The 24,503-nt window shown below is 41.4% G+C and overlaps 1 protein-coding gene across 3 annotated transcripts in view; it reads left to right on the top strand.

Annotated features, from left to right (window-relative positions):
- The window catches only part of OCRL (OCRL inositol polyphosphate-5-phosphatase), a 54,979-nt gene that overhangs the window by 6,135 nt on the left and 24,341 nt on the right, over positions 1–24,503 (top strand). For 2 of the 3 annotated variants that reach the window (XM_066248838.1, XM_066248836.1), the window contains exons 3-14: positions 2,219–2,257; positions 7,081–7,191; positions 7,609–7,698; positions 8,367–8,487; positions 8,575–8,736; positions 10,577–10,678; positions 11,209–11,323; positions 12,768–12,884; positions 12,989–13,176; positions 16,258–16,369; positions 18,070–18,179; positions 20,544–20,679. In XM_066248838.1, coding sequence (XP_066104935.1) covers positions 2,219–2,257; positions 7,081–7,191; positions 7,609–7,698; positions 8,367–8,487; positions 8,575–8,736; positions 10,577–10,678; positions 11,209–11,323; positions 12,768–12,884; positions 12,989–13,176; positions 16,258–16,369; positions 18,070–18,179; positions 20,544–20,679 — 1,403 coding nt within the window. The remainder of the gene's footprint in view (positions 1–2,218; positions 2,258–7,080; positions 7,192–7,608; positions 7,699–8,366; positions 8,488–8,574; positions 8,737–10,576; positions 10,679–11,208; positions 11,324–12,767; positions 12,885–12,988; positions 13,177–16,257; positions 16,370–18,069; positions 18,180–20,543; positions 20,680–24,503) is intronic. The other variant, XM_066248837.1, reaches the window with a different exon arrangement.

The following is a 24,503-nucleotide window of genomic DNA, read 5'->3' as shown; positions in this document are numbered from 1 at the left end:
CAAAGGAAATTGATTACTAGAGAACAAATGCATTATGTTTGCAGTGGGTCTGTTGGCTTCATCAGATAGAAGAATTGTGTCAGGTATAGCTAGCTTCTTGGAAAACTTGAATTCTGCCTTGCATGGAGTCCTTCTTACACTATATTGAACTTTTTTTTCTTTAATCACAAGAGTTATATATACACACTATAAAAATTTTGGAAAGAGCATAAAAGTATAAAGCAAAGCAAATTTTCATCCATTAGAGATAAACACCTAAAATTTTCCCTTGTTCTACACATGTAACTTTTAGAGTGGGTGGGACTTAAATTATATATAGTTTTTTGTCTTTTCTTCATGCCATCATATTATGAGTACATTTCTGTGTCATCATTTGCTGTATACTATTCTGTTTAATGAATGGCCCATAATGTAATTATCTTCTCGTGTTTGACATTTGGGTTATTTCCACTGGTATAAATAGTAATGTGGCCCGACCTGTGGTGGCACAATGGATAGAGTATTTGGCCTGGAATGCTGAGGTCGCTGGTTCGAAACTCTAGGCTTGCCCGGTCAAGGCACACACAAGAAGCAACTACTACAAATTGATGCTTCCCACTCCTCCCCCCTCTCTAAAATCAATAAATAAAATCTTAAAAACTAATAAAAAATAGTAATGTGATGAGCATCTCTTTACATAAGTGAAATGAGTGTATATCTTATTTCCTTAAGATTTATTCTTGTAAGTAGAAATACTAAGTGGGTATGACTTTTTAAGACAACATGTATTAAGAATTAGAAATACCTGCAATGAATGGTATCCACATTGTATAGAAGAATGAAGTCATAGCTATTCAGCTGGGCCCCCAAGAGAGACGTTGAACAAGGCACTTGCATGCCATACTACTTGCTTTCCTCACTTCACTCTTCATGGTATAGCACCCTATGTTACATCCCCAGCCCTCTGAGGAGGAGAAAAGCCAAAGAACACGCTTTAGATTAGTATCCTATTAACTCTACCTTTTTGTACTACTTCTAGAGTCTCATGCCCTGTTTCTCTTAGTATTGCTTTTAATAAGAAAGAGATGTCAGTGTTAGATTGGAATCTAGGTAAATATGTGTGCACACACACGGTAGTGTCCCGTAACCAAAGGAATGGTTCCCTTGAATTTTCATAGCTTTTCTGTTTCCTGACCTGCACCTCTATTCTGCAAAGTCTATTAAGACTCAGGTTTGAAGACATTAACATTACTGAAAACCAATGGTAAACATGTAGTAGCTATGTCCTGATGCCTTGCTCCTTGCCCCATCATGCTATATCATGAGATTGCATCATGGGAGTACTGAAACTGTTTTCTAATGCTAGGCAGTTTAATCCCTTTCCAGTAGTTTCTGTCGTGCCTAAATAATGGAGCCAAGTGCATAATCCGTGCTTGTGAGGGATGAGAAAAGGCCGAGGTTACTCCATCTGGCTATAGCAGACCCCACCTAATTCCAAGGAGCCAGTACCCAGATTGCAACCAGCCAGGAAGATCTGGCAGGTGCTGTTGGCTAAAACCAGGGATGTCAGAGAGGAAGAGATGGCTTGGGTCTAGAAACTAAAGGGAAGGAAGGAAGTCAAGGAGAGCCATGGAGAGAAAAGAGAACTCTGAACTTGGAGACTGTTCTGTCCCAATTTATACTGACTTGTGTCCCAATTTATACTTGGACCCACAGGTATTAGCTGCAGCCGAAGGTAAAGAACTGGGTATTCTCTGTTCCTGTATGGGGCAGAGGCGGAGATAATAGTCACTGGTAAATTTTTAGACACTAGATCTGAGTTAAGGAAGTAATTTAACTCTGGGTTTTGGTGTCACTTCCTTGGATTTTTATAAGAATTATCTAAATGATGCAGATTATATGAAATTTGTATGTTATAGTTGGGGGTATTTAAACTCATCTTCACTTGAACTAACAGGTTATGTTTCCTACTATTGTAATTCCTTGATTTGCTTTGAGGCATCCCATTCAGTTTTTTGTTTAATTCATTTCTCCTTTAGTTAAATTGCTCATAATCTTTACCCCTAGTGCTATTATACTTTTTTAAAATGCTAAACAAAAGAGCAAAGGATTTTTAAAAAATGTTTCCTAAGACCTAGGAGTGGTGATTGAGAGAGGCAGTTATTTAGTTAGGTATATACTTCTTTGGTTGTGATGACAGGTTTCTTCCCTGATCATGTTCTTTCTTCTTTTCCCTCAGAAGCAGAAGAAAATCTTTTGATTGATATAGCTTCAAACAGTGAGTATCTTTCTAAATGAAGTTGATTTTCATTCAACAAACATTTACTTAAATACCCACTATATTTAAGACACCTTTTTGGCACGTTTTTATCTTACCATCTTATCCAGTATTCTCTATTTTCTTCAGGCAGCCAAATAAATTAGCATTGCTTCCCAAAAACATTTAGGCTAAGCATAAGAAAAAGCAGGTGGCTGTCAAGAATATTTTTTAAAGTTGAAAATATGATCTGCTTTTCTAATGCTGAACTTCTTTGAGCTACCAGTACTGTTGCTGTCATTGCTATAGAATTGATCATTGTAGGAAGGACCAGAAAATGTTTAAAGCTCAGAAGGCTTATGAGTGTGTTTTATTAGTGGGTTTTTTTTAACTGCTGTTATGTTTTTAAGCTTTTTTTAACCTGTTTATTATTTTTGCATGTTAAGTCATAATGATTGTCTTTATTTGTTATATTATTTTGGGAGGCCATTGAACCCCTCTTGTAGCAGGTGTACCTTTTTTCCTTAAAATAATTTTGGGCTTTTATTTAAGCCCCATCTCCTCAACACATCCCTTTATTGGAACATCTTCTCACTGTCTTCATTCTTTCATTTGTATCTGGTTGAAGCAAATCATTGACTTTTACCTTTTCTTTGCTTTTCTGATTGTGCTGTGTAATGGGGAGGAGGAAACATGCACTCTGTGGTGACTGTGGGAAAGAGCTTGGGCCATGTGAGTCTGAATCCAACTGGTTGCCTTATCTCTTGGTTGAGTCCTTGGATGAGTGGGGCGTGACTCTCAGCTTGGGGCTGTGGATTATACACACTTTTGTTTACACACCGTTCCTGTCTTTGGCACCATTAACTTGCATTGAACATTAGTTGAGCTTTTTCTGGTTTAGATTTTATTATTCTTTCGTTTGATCATGCATTTTTGAAATCTGAAGGGCTGATCCTGAAAAGCTAAGTAAACTCAGCCACTGGCTCCTACTGTAGGTTTACAAGAGAGCAAATAACTTAAAAGCTATGTCTTCTTGTGCTTAGAAATAAAGCAAAAAGAATATTAAAAAGCAAAATTTGAGCAAAGGTAGTTTAGCAGTGACTGACGTTGCTGCTGAAGATTCTGAAATATCCTGTTCCTGGTGAAATACGTATTTCATCCAAAGCTGAAAAGTTATACTGAACTGTGCCTTTTCTCCTGTAAACACCTAGTCTGTGGCATTGTTTTGTTGGTCTCTGTTGCATAAGAATTAGCTATGTGTTGCTCTGTCCAGAGTTCAAGTTACTAGATCCTAGAGGGGAAATAAGTAAGTAACCACCTGAATAAAATCATGTTATCTCTGCCCATTTAATAATATTTGTGCTGAAACCAAATTTTATGTTGATTTCTTGGGCTTCATACGTAAACTTTAGAGCTCACAATATGTTACAGGAGGGGAACCCTAAGTTTGTTAGAAAAATATATATGCATCCAAAGCTCAGAAGAGAAGTATGAGTCACTAACACATACATGGTATTGGGAACCAAGAGAGATGATGATTGTATAGAGCTGTGCTGTCAGCTACAGTAGACACTAGTTACGTGTGCACATTTAAATTAATTAAAGTTAAATTAGAAATTCAGTTCTTCAGTCACACTGGTCACATTTCAAGTGCTCATTAGCCACGTGTGGTCATTGATGACCATATTGCACAGCATAGTTATGGAACATGCCCATCATCACAGTAAGTCCAATGACTGCTATTATAGATGTAGAAAAAGTTTTAGGATTGAACTCTACTTAAAAAAATATATTGATTGATTTTAGAGAGAGAAAGACCCAGCATAAATGGGTTAATGCTGATGGGAAATAGGTTATGAAAGGGACAGGTTAAAAATATCGGGGGGAGATGTCTAGGAATTGTTCTGAGGGAAAAATTCTTGTGAGAATTGGAGGAGTTATAAGTCAAAGAAAAGGTGGCATTTGAGAGGAGTACTTTTCTTCCTTGTGTCAGAAGGTTAAAGAGATGAGTACAAATAACCAGGTCGGTTAGCATGTGATGGTTTCCTTTTTCTCCGAAGTCTGAGGTGAACCAATTAGCTTGGAATGAGGGGGCATGAGAAGAGGGGTGTGTGGAGAGCAAAGATTGAGGATAAATGAACAGATGTGCAACAGTTGTTCTAGATAGTAGTAGGAGACCAGTTGGTTATGGAAACTTAGATTGCTCCCTATCGTGGAGTGCTCAGTTGAGGTAAGCAGTCAGTGTATAATGGGGTGTGTGTGTGTGTCTCCCTCTGGTTGTTCACATATAAAGTAAAGAGGAGTTAGTTGAATTTCTGAGGGATAGATGTTAGCTGCCAGGTGCTGTGGAAGAACAAAATGGTAAGGCAGTTCTGGGCTTTTGGAACAGAGCATAATGATGACATTTGTTTGGTAAAAAAGGAAGCGAAAGCAGAAGGGCGTGAGTGAGTGGAGGCTGAGAGACTAGAGGGATGAATCAACCAGAGGTTCCCGGATAAGCAAGTAAGCTAGAAGGAATAACAGGTCAGAGTGGGGTATTTGAATTAGAGATTTACGCGGTGATGGTGTTTCTATGATGGAAAGGGCTGGGGTATAACTGAAGGCGTGCCAGTGGGCACTGAGGGAATAGGGTGCTGAGGTGGACGACCTCAGGTCACTGGAGAAGGAAGTTGAAGGCATCAGCTGGGTTTTCTGTGTTGGTTTTGAAGGGACCCAAAATTAAGGCAGGTGTTCGAGTGGTGAGGCAGTCTTATGAGTCAGATATTGAACCCTGGATTCAGAAGTGTCTGGGAAGATGGGAAATAATCTCATGGAGGAAGGAAGGGAAGAAGCTCATATCGCCCAATGGTTGAGCCTCAAAGGAGACAGGGTTTTTCATGTGAGGGAAAGAATGAATGGCTTGGAGATGGTGTTAGGACAAATAAGGACACCGATCTAAAATTACATAGGGCATGCGAGAGGACAGACGGCCTCCGTTACAGAGGGCTATGCAAGGAGTGCCGCTCTCGGGGACCAGCCAGTTTGCAGGTGACTGATTTTCAATCTGGATGGGTGTAGAGTCACTCTAGAGTAATTTAAAAGCTACCACTGCCTGGGCTTCACCCCCAGAGATTCTGTGTTATTAGCCTGGGATGAGGCCCAAGTGTCGTATTTTGTAAAAATGCTTCTGGTAATTCTGATGCAGCCGTAGTCAGAAAGCTCTGAGAGTCACAGGGAATGTTCAGAGAAGTTGAGGCTCTAGTAGTGTTTACTGATCACAGAGGCTAGAGTGCTTGGGAATGGAGCCAAGTAAAAGGCAGGGTTGTGGGGTAGTTTGTCCTCTTTCCCTTGCAACATGGTGAGAGAACATCTAGTGTTATTTTGTAAGCAATTTCTGGAATCTTCTGCCCATTAAATAGGCTAATTATTTTTTATATGTGCTAAACTATGTCTTTCAAGGATTACGGGAGAGACTATGTGTTCTTGTTCTAAGTTTCTATCAGATTGAAACTTCTCTCTCTTTTTTTTCTGCTTTTAATATAAATTATCTGAGAAAGGATTACTTGTGTCCTGAAGGAGTTTTTCTCTGTATCTCAAGGCTGCTCTTAATTGGCTGTTGTTATTCATGCCTCCTTTTTTTCCTCCTCCTTAAAGTGGCGCTGTCATTAATTTTATTATTTCTGACCCACTTGGATGTCTTCTTTTTCATTTCTTTCTCTATTTTTTATCTCTTTTCTTTCCCGATCATTAAGTCTATGGGGATAGAAACTTACGGAAATACAAAGGAAAAAAAAAGAGTCAAAGGTTCTGCAGTAGATTTCCACCATAAGAAACTAGGATTTTCATTTCATCTTCTCATCTCTTTGTTATATACAAGACTCCAGTTAAACAGTTGTTTACTGAATGCCTTCTGTCCAATGTGTCATCGTGTCATTGTCGCCAGTAAAGTGACCAGGCATCCCTGTGTGCCTGGGATGTTCACGGTCTTAGCTTTGAGGGTTGTGCGTTCTGGAAAGCCAGTGCTCAGTTGCAGGAGGCCCTGGGAGGCCGCAGGAGTGCTGTGATGAGAACCTGTGTCTGCTTCTGCCTCTTGCACTCAGGAGCTTAGAGTTTCCAGGCTGGGAGAAAGCAGTATGTATAATAAATCAGTTAAAATAAAAAAAAAACACCTAAGTTTCCTAGATCACCAACGTCTTAGGTAACTTTGCTTGTGATCACACTATTTTGCAATTGGTCATTATATTGCTTTTGTAAGTTTATTCAAGTCCTACATTTTCACTAAGAATGAAACATAGATGCTTCTTTTCAGAGTAATTCAAACCGATTCCATTATTCTTTTCTTTTTAATTAGTTTGTAAATTGGATTGCCTGGGTACACTCTGTACCTAGGAACAACCATCTTCCTTCCTTTGCTTTCTTCACACCTCAGCTACTCTTGCTGAATGATCTGGATTGGAAATGGTAGGAATTTCCAAGTAGAGGATGAGAGGAGGGTGGTTGGGGGATTCATCTTTTGCAGAATTTAGAGGTCTCTGCATTGACACCTGAGGGAGAAATCGGAACGTAGGAAACTATGATTTCAGTGTGTGTCATATCACTGTATGGGGCTGCTCAGGGACCTGGTTCACCGGCTCCTTAGACTCTCCCGCCTGCATTGCCCCCACCCCGCATTACCCTGCACTGCCTCCGCTGCCACCGCAGCCGCCACACTGAGTCCCTTAACCTTGTAGACGTGCTTCCTACATAAGAGATCTGGAATCTCTGTGATCTGGACCCTCCACCATTAAGCTGGGAAATTGAGACTGTGACCCCAATGAAACGCTATATTCCATAGCTATGTGTGTATGGATTTCAATTATTCTTAGGTGGCTGCAAGATTCGGGTTCAGGGGGACTGGGCCAGAGAGCGCCGCTTTGAAATCCCTGATGAGGGACGCTGCTTGAGGTTCCTGTCGGAGATCCTTGCTGCTCAGGAAGGTAACTCAACACGCAGCAGTTTTCTTTCTACTATTTTAAAGGGAGGGAAATTTCTGGCCTGCAGATACAGGGGCAGGTAGCCCTGAACAAAGGATTTCACCACCCCTACACACACCCTGGGCCTTGATAGATGATTTTTTAAAATTCAGGAATGAACCCAGTGGCGGGTCAGGGAACACTCTATTCAGCGTTAAGGACACGGAGCCAGTTTCCAGTATCTTCGGTGCAGTGACATGTACTGCCTTCTGCCCCCGGATGGTCCCCAAGATGCCCTCATTTTTTTAGCCTTGTCCTTTACATCCAAGAATGCTGCTGGCCCCTGCCTTGGAGGAGTGCTGAGTGAGTGGCCTCTGGTTATGGTAAACTTCACTCGGTGAAGGGCTCCTCAGTTTCTGACCATAACCCTTATCTCTTCAGCGCACTCACAACTTCTTGTTCCAGAACAAAAGGACTCGTCCAGCTGGTACCAGAAAGTAGACAGCAAGGACAAACCTTCTGCTTTTCCAGGTACTGAAAACATTCTTTTTTCCCTTGGTTGCTTTGATCATTGTGGAGTGAGTAGATTTTCTTTGGACAGATAATATATAGTAGATTACTGTCGGTGTCAGGCATCCGCTGTGAAGTGATTCTGTGCAGGCCATGCCCACTGAGCAGCGTGTGCTCCGATCCTTGCTGCGGCACATTAGCTCTTCCAGAGCCAGCTCAGCACTGTGCTTAAATAATAAGTGTAGGTTCCAAGGCCGCTCTTCCTTGGTCTGAATCCCAAATTCTACAATTTACTAGTTAGATGACCTTGATCGAGTTACTCAATAACTCCGAGGCCCATTTCCTTTTCTGTAACATGGGAAAATTGTTAATAGCACTGACCTCAAGGGGTCTTTGTGATGATTGAGATAATGATATAATCCTTTGTTATCAATCAGGCACTGTGTTAAGTCTTCAATAAATGTTAGTGCTCATTATTTAATATAACTTACTGTTGTTATAGTTAATATGTTAGTGCTTCAGGGACATTCGTGCTTCTTCCCCCAGTCTAAGTTAACACTGCCTTTTTGTTTGGAATTTGCCATTGAGCAAGTAGTGATCAAATTGAACCCACTGATCAAAGCAGAGCCCTGTTTATCCTGGATAGGATAACCGGCCCACCCTTTGATGCTGGGTTCTGTGTCCTTTAGGTCTTCTTGGATTTGAGGATAATTTTTCATCTATGAATTTGGACAAGAAAATAAATTCACAAAACCAGCCTATGGGGACTCACCGGGAACCCCCCCCGCCACCCCCTTCAGTGAACAGAATGTAAGGCCTATGTCAAAATATACTTCCCATGTAGAAGACTTTTCTATTTTAGGCAATTTCACTTTGAATCTCTCATATATTTCTTAGGCTTCCACGTGACAAAGAAGCTTCTAACAAGGAGCAGCCCAAAGTGACCAACACCATGCGGAAGCTCTTTGTACCGAACACCCAGTCAGGGCAGCGGGAGGGCCTCATCAAACATATTCTGGCAAAGCGAGAGAAGGAGTATGTCAACATTCAGACTTTCAGGTTGGTTTCTCTTTACTCCTGAAGTACAGCAGAAAATGGCCTTTTGATCCTTAAGCTAGTAGTTTAATGAGCTTAATTAAGAATCAAAGCATAGTGAAAAGGAATGTTCGATTCATTCAAGCCCCTGTCTCTATCCAAAATAATGCAGATGTTATCAATTTTTAAATTTCCCTTGGATTTTCTAACTACTAATGATTCAGTCTTTTTCTTGTGTGACAGAGACAGAGAGAGAGGGACAGATAGGGACAGAAAGACAGGAAGGGAGAGAGATGAGAAGCATCAATTCTTCATTGTGACTCCTTACTTGTTCATTGACTCCTTTCTTATATATGCCTTGACTGGGGGCTACAACAAGTGACCCTTTGTTCACGCCAGCAACCTGGGACTCAAGCCAGGGACCATGGAGTCACGTCTATGATTTCACGCTCAAGCCAGTGACCCCGTGCTCAAGCTGGATGAGCCGTGCTCAAGCCAGCAACCTCAGGGTTTCGAACCTGGGTCCTCTGCGTCCCAGTCTGATGCTCTATTATTGACTGCATCACTGCCTGGTCAGGCGTTTTGGTTGTTGTTGTTTTTGATTTTGGCTTTGTTTTATTTTGTTCTGTTTTTGACGATGCAGTCTTTACTAATATTTCTGTCCGCTCTTAGGAAACCGGATCAGACTCACATGTAAAGTCTGACTGTTTAGTAGGGGGCACTGACCTTTTTCCCCTTATATTGTCAAATAAACAAATGACAACAGCCAGCACAATAGCCATCTAGTGTAAATGAATCAAAATTATACCTATTATTTTTTTTGTCAGATTGGCAGAATTTAGTAATTAGTTAACCTGTATCGTGAGGTGGAAAAGGTTGGAAATCACTGTTCTATAGATTTGTTCCCTAGCACAGTCCCTAAGCAAGTGTGCTTATCTTTCTGGCCTGCTGAATTGTTCCGACCAATATTGGAAACTTAAAGTCCACTGTAACCACTCGATCTTAACCTGCTTGCTTTGAAAGTTAACTAAGAAAGCTTCACCTCAGCCTCTTGATGGGGAGGTCTAGCTTGGAGTCTTTGATCTGCGCTACAGCTTCTGTGTATCTTTACTTGTTGCTACCTTCCTTCCTGGGAGATAAGGATATGTGGCGCGTGGCGTGCTGTGTGCGTGGCCTGGCCTGGCCTGGCCTTTATCTCAGTGCACAAAGCAGTGACACTTTTCTTTGCTATTTGGGAATAGCACGTACCCTTCTATTTCAAGATGCCAGGCCCATCTGCTATCCCATTGCGCCTAATTTATTCTAGTGCAGTCATAACTAGATCCCTATGCTAAAACCTCCAGTTCCTATATTCATCACGATGCTTATATTTGTGTGTAAACAGTTCAGACAATCGGAGTTTTCCCTTCTGTTTTCCCCCTTAAAACTATATCTGCCTCAATAGAATTTCCTACACAGATGTCCTTGTCAGTGTTTGGATTCAACTACAGCCCCTTACAGAACAGTTACCCATATTAGACACACTTACAGCATGAAGATACCTCTTTCCCATCCACAAGCTCTCCCTTCAACTGTGAGTTTGGATGGAGTTTAATTGAAAGGAAATATGGTAGAATAATTAATTGTGTTTTTTTAAAATAGAGACTTCGGTCCTTTCTGTAGGCTCATATAATGTAAAACTTAGAATAAGCTCACTGCCTTTAAGTGTTTTATATGCAGGCAGTTTTTCTTATGTGTGTGGCAAAACATTTAAGAAACTTGGTTGGCTTATTGTGAATATCCCTTTGTATGGGATGATGAAAAACTTCCATTGGTTTATTCTTGACCTTTGTTTTTACGTTATCTTTTTGGTATTATTTATTAGGTTTTTTGTTGGAACTTGGAACGTGAATGGCCAGTCTCCGGATAGTGGGTTAGAACCTTGGCTGAACTGTGATCCGAATCCTCCTGATATCTACTGCATTGGGTAAAGGATACGTCTGGAATTTCCTTTGGGCTGTGTGTTCGGTGTTAGTTTACATAACATTTTGCCTTCATTTAAAAAAAAATCTATTTGGTAAAAATCTTCTGTAGACTATAAGTGAGAGTTAACTTGTGGGTCCAAGTTTTGAGATCAGAAAGGAATAGATACCTAAAATGGTGTAAGGAAGCACCTGGTCCTCGCAGTACATGTAGAAAAGTATGTTCTTCACAGAAACTGAGACATAGGGTCAATTCTAACAGTGACTGTTCCTAGGATATATGAGCAAAACTCTACTGTTACCCCTTGTGGAAGTTTTTTGTTTGTTTGTTTACATCTTTTATAGCCTGGCTGCATACTTGTACGCAGTCTTTCGAAAAGAAAGCTACTTGTCCTTACTGATCACCTGGGTCAACAGAGCAGTTCTGTAAAATTTCTCTCCAATTTCTTTATCACCTAATGTCACCAAATGGGACAGGAGGTAGTCAGAGGTAATTATGGGATACATAGAGACTTCACATTGTCTTGCCTCTCAGATTCCAAGAGCTGGACTTGAGCACAGAAGCCTTTTTCTACTTTGAATCTATGAAGGAGCAAGAGTGGTCCATGGCTGTGGAAAGGGCTTTGCATTCCAAAGCCAAGTATAAGAAGGTAAGTCACATTTAATTATCTTTTCTAGACTTTATTGTTATATGTATCTTGTTCCAAAAGACTGGTTTAGTGGAATTCTTTTTCCCATGTGTAATACTGGAATAGGGTAAACTAATCCTTTTTACACCTATTTCCTGGGGAAAAAAAATTCTCCAAACCTTCTGATCCTACATTTTCATTCCTCAGGCAGCTTTCAGGAGAAAAAAAAGAATTCTGTTCTTATAACAAGAATTACATACCAGGTCACTGATTTATGCAGTAAGAGTTTAAAATTGAGATTGTTCATTGGCATGGTCAGAAATGATGATTTACAGAAAAGCAGTTTCAAGGATGCAGGTGCACACGATATGTTTTGGAACAAGAACAAGAATAAAAGTGGTGCGGAATTTAAATGAGTTCTAAAGTTGGTTTTAAGTCAAAAGTTCATTTGACTTTAACAAGGTGTGCCAATTTATTGGTCTTTGGAAGGCACAAGGTAGAGGCTACCAGAAGAGTTATTTTAATTGCAGGGCTGCCATGCTAAGACCTTTAATAGGAATCATCTGCCTGAATAATTTTTTTTTTTTGTATTTTTCTGAAGCTGGAAACGGGGAGAGACAGTCAGACAGACTCCCGCATGTGCCCGACCGGGATCCACCCGGCACACCCACCAGGGGGCGATGCTCTGCCCCTCCGGGGCATCGCTCTGTTGCAACCAGAGCCACTCTAGCACCTGGGGCAGAGGCCAAGGAGCCATCCCCAGCACCCGGGCCATCTTTGCTCCAGTGGAGCCTTGGCTGCAGGAGGGGAAGAGAGAAACAGAGAGGAAGGAGAGGGGGAGGGGTAGAGAAGCAGATGGGTGCTTCTCCTGTGTGCCCTGGCCGGGAATCGAACCCGGGACTTCTGCACGCCAGGCCGACGCTCTACCACTGAGCCAACCGGCCAGGGCCTGCCTGAATAATTTTTATCTGTAGCCTCTGAAAGCTGATGTAGGTAATAAAAATCCTGTTGATGTTATTTTTTATATAGGTCCCCGGCTAATACATATTTCAGACGTATGTCTAGCTCTAGTTCACAGACTTAAGGTAATCAAAGTACAAAGTATTGCTATTTTGTAAATGTTCATTTCTTAGGAAATTGGAAACCGGAGACAAGGAAGGAAAACAAAAGGAACAAGCTTGGACAGAGGTTTTTTTCCAAACTATTTGATAGGTCAAAAACGGGATGAAAGTAATGGCACTAGAGCCGAGTGTACTCGCTGTCCTGAAGACTTAATAGAACCAGATTAGAGCTCCCCAGAGAAATTCTGTTTCCTCTTTATGGAGTCTACTGGGAAATTAGTGGATTCATATTTGAGCAATTCTTATACGTTCTTGGTGAAAAATAAGTTGTGGGAAGTTAGATATGTGTTATCTAAAAAGAGTGCTATTGACATGAACCTTGTCTCACTCCCCGGATCTCATAGGTTCAACTAGTTCGCCTGGTTGGAATGATGCTCCTGATATTTGCCAGAAAAGATCAGTGGCAACATATCCGTGATGTTGCAACAGAAACGGTTGGAACTGGAATCATGGGAAAAATGGTGAGTTCCTTTGGAAATCAGTTTGCTGATTATTTCTGTCCGTGCGTGGTTCAGCTGCTATTTGTGTCTTTGTACTAACTGTGAATAATAATTCTTGCCAACAGGGAAACAAAGGTGGGGTAGCGGTGAGATTTGTATTCCACAACACTACATTTTGCATTGTCAATTCCCACCTGGCTGCCCACGTGGAGGACTTTGAGAGAAGGAATCAAGACTATAAGGACATCTGTGCGCGGATGAGTTTTGTGGTCCCAAATCAGAGCCTCCCTCCACTGAACATCATGAAACACGAGTGAGTGTTCAGTCCAAGGAGGCTTTGAATAGTGGGGCCGAGCAGAGAATACACGTGTTGAGGAACCACAGAACGGGAAGCGGAAGGGTTTGCCACTTATGGATGGGGACAAAAAGAAGAGAGGCTTTGGGAGGAGGAGCAGATTTATTAAGGTAGAAAAACTAGATTTGCTATCAGAGGAAAGGTTAGTTCTGTTAGAGTGCATGTAAAGTAATACAGGAGGGGTCTGTCAATTGGAGTCAATTTTTTTAAATTTTGTTTTAATTTATTGGGTGTACATAGATTCTGGTGTCCCCCTGAATACCTCCCCCACTCCCCCGTGTTCCCTACCACATCTCCATTGCCCCCCTCCCTGCAACACCCTCCCCCTGGTTTTGCTTTTCCGCTCTCATCCCATCCTCTCATCCCCTTTCCCTCTGTCCGCTTTCCCTCTGGACCCTTTGACCCCGCCTCTGTCTCTGTTCTGCTCCTCAGTTCACACAGTTATCCCAAGAACACCACATCACTGATTCAAAAGGAGAAATGCACCCCCATGTTTATGGCAGCATTGTTTACAGTAGCTAAGATCTGGAATTTTTATTGTTTTTTAAACTATAAAATAGAAGTGTTTGTTGTAAACGGAGTAAAAGATAAAAGTAAAAATCCCTGATCTCTCATCCTCCAATCTCCCCAGCCAATCTCTCTCTCCAACTGAAGCCACTGCCAGCAGTTGGTGTGTCCTTCTGGGTCCGTGCTGTCCAGCGTTACGGCCAGCAGCCACGCTGGCTGACATACAGGGAAGCAGCTGGGCTGGACTGAGCTGTGCTGTAAGCACAAACTAGATCGGGAATTTCAGACACTTGAGAAAACGTAAAATATATAAAATGTTTGGTATTAAAAATAATAAAAATAAAATGAAATTTTCAATATTGATTGCATGTTGAAATGATAATAATTTGGATATATTGAGTTAAATGAAGTTTACTATTATTTTCACTGTTTGGTTTTTTTTACTTTTTAAATGCAACTGCTAGAAAAATTTAGACTGCATTTTTGGTGTGCATTATATTTCTTTTTTTTAAGATTTTATTTACTGATTTTACAGAGAGAAGAGGGTGGGGGACGAGAAGTAGTTGCTTCACTCTAGTTGTTCATTGGTTGCTTGTCCTATGTGCCTTGACTGGCAAGCCCGGGTTTCGAATCAGCAACCTTGACGTTCCAGGTCGGCTCTGTATCCACTGTGCCACCACAGGCCAGGCAATTGCATTTTTTTAATAGTGCTGTTCTAGAATGTTCTCTATGCACGTGTAAACACACATATACTTGTTATATGGACTATATTATTCTATTTTCTGTAGATCTCTTTTCATGCCAGTATAGATAAATCTACTTTATTCTTTTAATAGCTGTAAATCATTAACTCTTTGAGTAGTACAAACATTCTTGTACATCCTCGTGCCTCCTGACCATGCGAACTATGATCAGTTTGTTTTTAAAATGTGTAAGGCAACATTTAAAAAGGCAAATGTATGTCCTTCTTGTTGATTATCCAACATACATAATTTTAAGTTGATCAAACTGAAACTGGAACTAATTTCATTTAAAAAAAACCTCACTCCTGAAGGTCAGCAAGCATGAAAAACATTCACTACTCAAAGGATTAAGAATAGGGGAAGTGGAAATTTAAAGACCCCACTGGATCAACATGAGGGAAAGGTTAGTGATTGAGACTTTTCAATTGAGGAATGAGTTGGGTGATAGAAAATAATTAGTTGTAAATAAATTAATACTGGTAATTGACCAGGTGGTGGTGCAGTGGATAGAACATTGGACTGGGATGCAGAGGACCCAAGTTCGAAACCTCGAGGTCGCTGGCTTGAGCACAGCTCATCAGTTTGAGCGCAGGCTCACCAGCTTGAGCGCAGGATCGTAGATGTGACCCCATGGTCACTGGCTTGAACCCAAAGGTTGCTGGCTTGAAGCCCAAGGTTGCTAGTTTGAGCAAGAGGTCATTCACTCTACTGTAAACCCCCCCAGTCAAGGCACATATGGGACAGCAATCAGTGAACAACTAAGGTGCCACAACAAAGAATTGATGCTTCTCATCTCTCTCCTGTCTGTCCCTATCCGTCCCTCTCTCTGTCTGTATTTCTGTTCCTGTCACAAAAAAAAAAAAAAAAAAATTCTGAGAGGGTGATGTGGTTTAAAATAAGTGGTTTAAGATGGGAATTGTAGAAAAACAAGAGATAATTTTTGGGTATTAGAATCAGTAGACAGTAGAGTAAACTGAGGAAAGAGTAGGGAAGGACAGTGATGTTGGTCTGTTTCACAGTGGTACAGTTGAGGCCTTAACATTAATGGTCAAAAAGTTGCCCTGAAGTTCCATAAATTGATTACCCCAGGATTCTAGAAATTTTTTGTTGCACTTAAGAGATCCATTCAGTGTTTGAGATGGCTCAAAGGAGAATCTAGTTTGGTGAGGTAATTTCCAAGTCTCAGCATATTTTAGGGCCTGTTGGTGTGATTGGGAGCCTGAGGATTCTGAGAGAGACTGTAGATCCCATTGTATTCCAGAGTCCTTGCTGCCTGGGATTTGGAGAGTGGGCCTGGGGTGGGGTAGACGGATTGGCTGTAGTAGAGAGCCCTGGACCTATGTTTCTTAGTGAGTCCAGGGAGAGGTATCATTCAGACCATGCAGAGCCTGCAGAATGTCAGGGCTCATAGAGGCAGAAAATGTTCCGATTCTCTTTCCCTAGAGACTTGGCAAGCAGCCAGAAAAGATGCTGAAGCTAGTCCAACAGATAAACTACATGCTTCTCTTAGGCATTTAACTCTTTGGCTTCTGAATCGTACATGTATACTGTTTTATTTGTCTTTGTTCTTCACGTGTGGAGTGCCCATCCTCCTGCGTACTGTGTAATCTGTAATCCTTCTCTGGTATCAGTAGTACTTTCCTCCAAAAGATAGTTACAGCTTCAATTCAACCCTTTGTCAGATAGTGATAAATCCTTACTGATAATCGATCCATTTTTTTTCTCCGGTCTATAGTTGATGTTTATGCTAATTATGGGTACTTCTGTTCATATATTTCCTGATCCCCAGCGTAGTCATCTGGTTGGGAGATCTGAACTATAGACTTTGCATGCCAGATGCCAATGAAGTGAAGAGTCTTATTAACAAGAATGACCTTCCGAGACTCCTGAAATTTGACCAGGTATGTAAATGTTCATTTTATAGGTACTTTCGTACAGAGCAAATAAAACTGTTAGGTTTATGAGATAGACTTGTAGGTAGTGTGTCTTACTCTAGGAATAAATGGGAAGCTTTCATAGTCTTGGGAAACTGACTCAGAATACAGTGAATGCGTACAAGGGCTGTAGCGCTTTTATCAAGCACTTAGGTGGCAGGAGGGGAGGTAGTGCCTGTGACAGAAAGTAAATATAAGATTCATTCATTAAGTTTTTATCAAGACGAGATCTGTGTCAATGAGCTGGCGGATCGCTGGGATGAATTGAAGAACGCTTCCTGGAGGAAGCAGGCCAGCCTTGTTGATGTGGTTTGGCAGATGAAACTGGGAAGGCGGCTCTGTGATTATCTGGCGGGCTCCATCAGCTGGGAGGAGATTGGGAAGCGCAGGAGAAAAGTTGATGACAAGGGACACAGACTGGTTTAATGGGAACTGATTGAGAAGTGGAGGCTAGCTGGTTTATAGATGTTAAAACCCGTGGAGAAAGAATTGATTTGGTCACATTTGTGTAAACTTGGTATTCAAGAACCTGATTTTCTGTAAATTTAACTTGGAACCTAGCACATGACTTGAGTCTTTGTTTCAGTTTATGGATACTAGATGCTAAAGATGAATGCTTCTTATTATTAAGGGAAGAAAATGTTTCGATTTGATTTGAATGCCTTTAAATCCTTACATGAGTCTTTTGACCTCACATAGTCAAATTTCAGGTGTTTTGTAGTAGAATGGTTTTTGTACTGAGCCTTTCGTGGCTGTGTCTTCCTTCACATTGAGGTTGGCTAGCTAATTTCTTTGCATATCTTCCTCTACCCTGCCTCCAAAGGGGGTACAGTTGGAATAAATTCTCAATCTCATGTAATTCTGGTAAAATATTCAAGGATAACTTTCTTTTTTTTTTTTTTTTTTGTTTTGTATTTTTCTGAAGTTGGAAACAGGGAGGCAGTCAGACAGACTCCCGCATGCGCCCGACTGGGATCCACCTGGCATGCCCACCAATGGGTGATGCTCTGCCCATCTGGGGCGTCACTCTGTTGCAACCAGAGCCAGTTTAGAGCCTGAGGCAGAGGCCACAGAGCCATCCTCAGTGCCCAGGCCAACTTTGCTCCAATGGAGCCTCGGCTGCGGCTGCGGGAGGGGAAGAGAGAGACAAAGAGGAAGGAGAAGGGAAGAGTTGGAGAAGCAGATGGGTGCTTCTTTTGTGTGCCCTGGCCGGGAATCGAACCTGGGACTCCTGCACGCCAGGCCGACGCTCAACCACTGAACAAACCGACCAGGGCCTCAAGGATAACTTTCAAAACAATCTGTAGCTATTCACTAAATTGGACTTTTGGAATTATCCATTGAACATTTATGTGATTTTTTTTAAGTAAAATTGTGCCTCCCATTAGGGAAATTAGGAATATTCATATTTCATTTTTCCATTTTACATGACCACTGCTACCACTAAATACTTAGCAATGTGCTCATATGAGCATTCTAGCTGGGGACGAGTTTGGGTGTTGCAGAAATGGCACAATTTAACTCATAAGGTACGGAAATTTGACTTACTATATACTCTGAGAGTTGCAAAGGGTGTCAAATTAGCTACTTAGAAATGACCAATCAACCTGCTTGTCTCCTGCATTATGCTGTTACCCTGCTTATGTGATGCTTCTTTCTATTTCTAGCTAAATATTCAGCGCACACAGAAAAAAGCTTTTATTGATTTCACCGAAGGGGAAATCAAGTTTATCCCTACTTATAAGTATGACTCTAAAACAGACCGATGGGATTCCAGGTAAAGTCCAAAAACCTCCTCATGGAATAGATTAAGGCCTGATCTTATTTCTGTCCCTCCATATTGGTAAAGGGCTAGGAATTTTTTAGATCATGTCAGAAGCAGATATAAAAGACCTAATGGAGCCCTGGCCGGGTAGCTTAGGTGCTTAGAAGGTCGTCCTGATACACCAAGGTTGCAGGTTCAATCCTCAGTTGGGGCACATACAAGAATCAAGCAATAAATGCATGGGTAGGTAGAACAGTAAATCAATATCTCTCCCCTCTCCCCCTTCCTCCCCTCACTTCTCTCCTTCTCTCCCTTTCTCTCTCTAAAAATAAATTTAAAAATTTTTTTAGAAAGACCTAATGGCTCAATGCTATTACAGAAAAGTTTTTAATTCATGTGTACTTAAAGGTAAATACATCTTTAAAAAGTGTAACTTCTATCTGAGGATCATTGAAGTTTTATGGGCTGTATGCAGTACTTTATTCCTGTCACCCCAGCAGACTTGCTTAGATTTGCACCTTCCTGATGTCACCTCAGTTTACTTACCTATTGTCCTGTTCTGTTTCTTTCCAAACTCTTAACTATTTTACTCAAGTCACCAAAAGATGAACACAAAAATCATGAAAGTTCTTCCAGCACAGTGGTTCTCAATCTTGAATACCCATTAGAATCTCTTGGGGGACTTTAAAAAATACTGTTGCCAGGGCCCAGAATCTGCAGTTGCCAGAGAAAGCTGAGACCCACTGTTCGGGGCGCCCTTTGATCTCCTCATTACCCAAGTTAAGTGCCCTTGTCAGTACATTTCTGGTCATTGTTTGTCTTCTACCTACTATCTATTTCTCTGTTCCCTGTGGCTTCCTAGCTGGCTGAGCCCAGAAACTTAAACAAGAATCCCTAGCCACATTCTATTTCTTTGTGGGTGTGTGGTTTTTTTTTTTGTTTGTTTGTTTTTTCATTTTTCCGAAGCTGGAAAGGGGGAGGCAGTCAGACAGACTCCCGCAGGCGCCCGACCGGGATCCACCTGGCATGCCCACCAGGGGGCGATGCTCTGCCCATCTTGGGGCGTAGTTCTGCTGCAATCAGAGCCATTCTAGCGCCTGAGGCAGAGGCCACAGAGCCATCCCCAGCGCCCGGGCCAACTTTGCTCCAATGGAGCCTTGGCTGCGGGAGGGGAAGAGAGAGACAGAGAGGAAGGAGAGGGGGAGGGGTGGAGTAGCAAATGGGCGCCTCTCCTGTGTGCCCTGGCCGGGAATCGAACCTGGGACTCCTGCACGCCAGGCTGACGCTCTACCGCTGAACCAACCGGCCAGGGCCTGTGTGTTTTTTTTTTAAGTGAGAGGAAGGGAGATAAACAGACTCCCACATGTTCCAACCAATGGAGCCGCTGGCTGCAAGAAGGAGAGAGAGAGAGAGAGAGAGAGAAAGGGGAGAAGGAGGAGGAAAGAAGCAGATGGTTGCTTCTCATGTGGGCCCTGACCAGGGATTGAACCCAGGATGTCCACACACCAGGACAATGCGCTATCCACTGAGCACACCTGGCCAGGGCAGACTCAGTGAACTCTGGGGTGGGGTGGCAGCAGCCTGCCCTCCACAGGAGCTGGTCAGAAAGTGAAAAGTGACACTGACAGAAGATCTGTACACTTGGCCTTGTTTCTTCCACTCACCTGATTTTAGACTCAACTGAAGAGCTACTGTTAAGAACTTACTTGTGTCACCTTCTGGTTCAGGTGTATAAGGTGTTGCTGATTTTAATAGAATGATGAACGGATGTGTTCCCTACCCTTGGTATTCTATGGGCTCTTATGGTTCAGACTTGCATGCTTAGATGTTAGTTCATTTCTATTAGAAGAGGCTAGACTTGTTCATAAAAGTTCAGGTTTAAAGGAGAAATCCAATCGCTCATCTCCAGGGATTAAGCCCAGTCTAGGAATATGGAATTGGATTTTTTAGATTTTATCAGCTGTCAATCTGTTGTGAAGTCTCACTGCAGTTTATAGAGCAAAGGAAGAGGATGTGTTCTGAATATAATCCCAACCTTTTGAGGCTATTTTAAGAAAGCACTGTTATTTTTTCACTAAGACGATGTCATTGAAGATGTAATCCTAATTTTAGGAGCACTGTTTATTCATTCATTAGAGAAATGTTCATTGAACTCCTACTTTGCAACACATCCTGTGCTAGGTGCTGGGAATTTAGTGGCAACCAAGCAGACATGGTCTCTCCAGAGTCTGCAGTGTAGTAGGGAAGATCATAGCTGGAGTTGTTAAGGAAGGAGAAGTGGATAGCAGGAGGGCCTACCTCAGCTTTGAACCAGTGTGGAAGGTATTACATTCTTGTGTGGTCTGTTCTCATCAGAATTCCTTTTTTTATTTGCAGTGGGAAATGTCGGGTTCCAGCCTGGTGTGACCGAATTCTTTGGAGAGGAACAAATGTTAATCAGCTTCATTACCGGAGTCACATGGAAATGAAAACCAGTGACCACAAGCCTGTTAGCGCCCTCTTCCATATTGGGGTAAACATTTGTTTGTTCACTCATTTGTCTGTATGTCAAGTATCTATTCTGATAGCATTATTTAGACTCAGAACATATCATTAATGCAGTGAATCATAAATGTTTTCATAACCAGTCATTTGCAGCATCAAGAAGTTAGTACCCTTGGCCCTTCTGAATGCTATCTCTGGGTCCTTTCAGTGATGCAGATGTTTCTCACACTATGTAAGGACTGGGTAGGAACCTTAGCCTCCTATAGTCCTTATACATAAAAAAATGAGAGACTAGGTTTTAAAGGATGAGTAATAGGTTTCACTATTACTCTTCATCAGATAAATAGTGAGGAGAGAGGTCTAGGTGGAGGGGGGGACAGCAGGGGTAAAAGCACAGGCTGGTCTGAGCACAAACGAATTTTGTATCTACCTTAAGGAGCATACTGTCAGCCCTACAGTGATGTCTTTCCGTCCAGGAATACAGCTTTCACATGATTTTTACTCCATTGTATCCTGGACTGGATTATTTGTTTTGTCTCTTTTGTGAGTAAAGTTTTTGTTTTCACATTGTTTATTCTAGTTGTGTTCTTAGTATGCAGGTTATGTATTGGGATTGTGTTGATTTATTACAGCTAGTACATTTAGATTATTTCTTATAGATTCTCCAGACTTGTGATCATGTAATCTGTCAGAATCTGTATAGTGCAATGCTTGATAGGATGGACTTTATAGCTAAACTGCTAAGATTCACGTCCCAGCTCAACCACTTTCTGTGCAACCATGGAAAATTTATGTAACACCCTGCGCCTCAGTTTTCTGCTCTACAGAATGGGGATAAAATAGTACCTACTTAAGAGGATTAACGAGGTAAGGCATGCCAAAAGCATAGAAAGAGAGTCACTTTCCTCTGTGTGTATGACGATTTGGGGGCCTTCTGACATAGATTATCACCGACATGTCTTATCCTACTCTTGTCTTAAAGGGGGATGAATTTGAGGCGTTGCTTTTAGGTACAAAATTAGTTCTTGATCTTAGAATAGATTCTGAATTGAGGGGGCAATGATGACTTGATTTTTGTGCATTTTGAAACTTAAAAATAATCATGCATAATAATAGTAAATATGTCTCAGATAGCAGCTAGTCTGCGCCAGGGACTGTGCACGGCAGTGTACACACGTCTCATTTACTCCTTCCAACAAGGCTCTGAGTTAAATATTTCTCATTTAACAGGTGAGCAAATGGAGAACCAATGCATTTAAATAACTTCTTTAAGAGCATTCAGCTAGATGGATTGCTGAGATTCAAATCTTAACTCTGTTTAACTCCCAAGCCTATAGATACTCTTTCTGCTACCCCCCATCACTCCTGCAGTTCCGAGAACTTACTGACCAGGCTGTGCCTCAGATACTACTCTCAGGCCATTTAATTTCTAGTTTGTAGTTGTATACTGCCCTGTTTTATTATTTGAGTTCTCTTAATCCATTTTTAAAAGGATGTCTTTCACAAAACACTAACCTTTCTGTTTTAATCAGCTATACTTGGCTATTTTGTTCTTTTCAGAACCTAGGACTATTTGTAATACTCCATACATATTAATCAAGAACACCCAACAGGATATTTAAAAAATTTCCATGCTTCCTACGTATTTTTGTGTATCTTTAATAAAGGTCTTTCTCTCTAGTGTTGAATGATTTTTAAATTACACAGGAATTCAAAAGTGATTTCTCTTTAAAATTAAAAACATTTAAGCAAAATGTACAGATAAGCTGAAGTTCTTCAATTCCTGCTCTGTCCCTCATTCCCAGTTTTCCCTAAGCCCCCACTCCCTAGCTCAGCCAAATGCCCTTAGGAGTGTCTGTCTTCCTGGGCCGGCACTGTCCCCTAGGTCTTTCTGTGATGATGGAAGTGCTCTAGCTCTGTCCTGTCCAGGGCAGTACCTTCTGGCTGCAGGCAGCTATGGATCACTTGAAGTGTGGCTACTGTGACTTAGAAAACTGAATTTTCAACTCTGTTTACTTTTAATGACTTAAAGGTCCTTGTGGAACAGCACAGATCTAGACCTTTGCATGTGTTTTTCTGTTTACCCACAGACAGTATAGTATTGCTTTGTAATTAGTGTGTCTAGATCATAAATGGTCTCATACTGTATGTGTTGGTCGGCAATTTGCTGTTTTTAAAAGTTCAGTGGTGTGTTTTGGAGAGCTATCCACATTATTTCTTTTTTTTTACATTAATTTGAGAGAGGGGGAAAGGGTAGAGAGAAAACATTATTTCTTTTTTTTTACATTAATTTGAGAGAGGGGGAAAGGGTAGAGAGAAAAAGAGAGAGAGGAAGAGAGAGAGAGGATGAGAGTGAGAGAAACATCAACTCGTTGTTGCACTTAGTTCTTCCATTTAGTTGTATACTCATTGGTTGCTTCTCATATGTGCCTTGTCTAGGGATCGAACCCACAACCTTTGGTGCACCAAGTCGACACTTTATCCACTGAGCCACCCAACCAGGGCTAGCCACCTTACTACATAAGGATCTAGCTTATTGTACTTTTTTACTTAATTTCTAATTTTGTTAATAATTTCCTTTTCTAAAATGGATTTATCAGGCCATGACATTCTGTGCTATTTTCCCCTTCATTATTCTAATGTGCTATTAAGGGCTATGATTATGATAACCCACTGAGAAAAGCTTTGATTTCAGTGAGTAACCACCCACCCCATATTTGGAATTCTTAGGCATGCTATGCTTAGAAGCTTTAAAAGCCACATTGTATTTTTACCACCCTTAGCATCAATGACTTAACAAAGGGGCCGTGTACTCAGTGGCCAGTTCACTTCAGAAGACGTACTGCTCTCTGGCTGAGATTGGGCTGAGACAAGGCGCCCGCCTTGCACTTCGTAATGGGAGCTGTTGCACTGGATCACAGACTTCTGTGGACACGGGAACTGCCTGGAGAGCTCTGAGGGATGCAAATGTATAGGCCCCAGCCCCAGATTTTGATCAGTAGGCCGAGGTCTCTGCATTTTTAAGGCCTACCCAAGTTGGTCCTGTTGCACGCCTAATGTTTTGGACAGGTCTTTACTAGAGGTCCCAGTGTCACCTCTGGGACTAACTGAGGCAGTGAGCAGCTTACTTGATCTTTTTGTGTCTTGATGTTCTCAACTATCAGAATTGAATCATTGCTTTGGTAGCCTCACAGGCTGTTGTGAAAATATATAAGATGACACATGTAAAATACTTTTTGAAATAAAAGTTGTAAAGTTTTGTAAGGGTATTACAAAATATAACATTCCTTAAAAAATTATGTATGTATATATGTATGAATGTATGTATGCATGCATGTGTGTATGTATGTATGAATGTATGTGTGTATGTGTGTATGTACGTACATACGTATGAATGTATGTATGTATGTATATGTATGAATTTGTTTATAGAAAACATTCCTTTTCCCCTCACACTGCAGTGTGGGCCCCGGTGACAGTAGTGTCGCTGGCTCCTCAGTCCTCAAACGTTATGGTTCAGCTATGCAGCAACCTCCCCAGCCTTAGAGATGTTTGCTCAGCTTTGCTGTTTTTATTGCCCTCGTTGGTTTTACGTCTACTGCCTTCACATTGAATTTGTGAAGTTTTCTATTCTAAAAAGAAACTGGGATCTCGTAAGTTAGAATGCTTTGTTATTTACGTTCATTTTTGGGCACTGATTTGCATGATTTTTTTTTTTTTTTGTATGAAGTCTTAATGGTGAAAAAATATAGTTGTCAAGAAGCTGAAAGTGCCGTGTCAGATAGGAGGATTTTTGATCTCTTGGTCAGGGTGACTTGTTTGTTATCATGCTTTTAGTCTAATTTAGGGCAT

The sequence above is a fragment of the Saccopteryx bilineata genome, chromosome X, assembly GCF_036850765.1.
Source record: "Saccopteryx bilineata isolate mSacBil1 chromosome X, mSacBil1_pri_phased_curated, whole genome shotgun sequence".
NCBI lineage: Eukaryota > Metazoa > Chordata > Mammalia > Chiroptera > Emballonuridae > Saccopteryx > Saccopteryx bilineata.
This window is presented reverse-complemented; position numbering and strand designations above follow the sequence as displayed.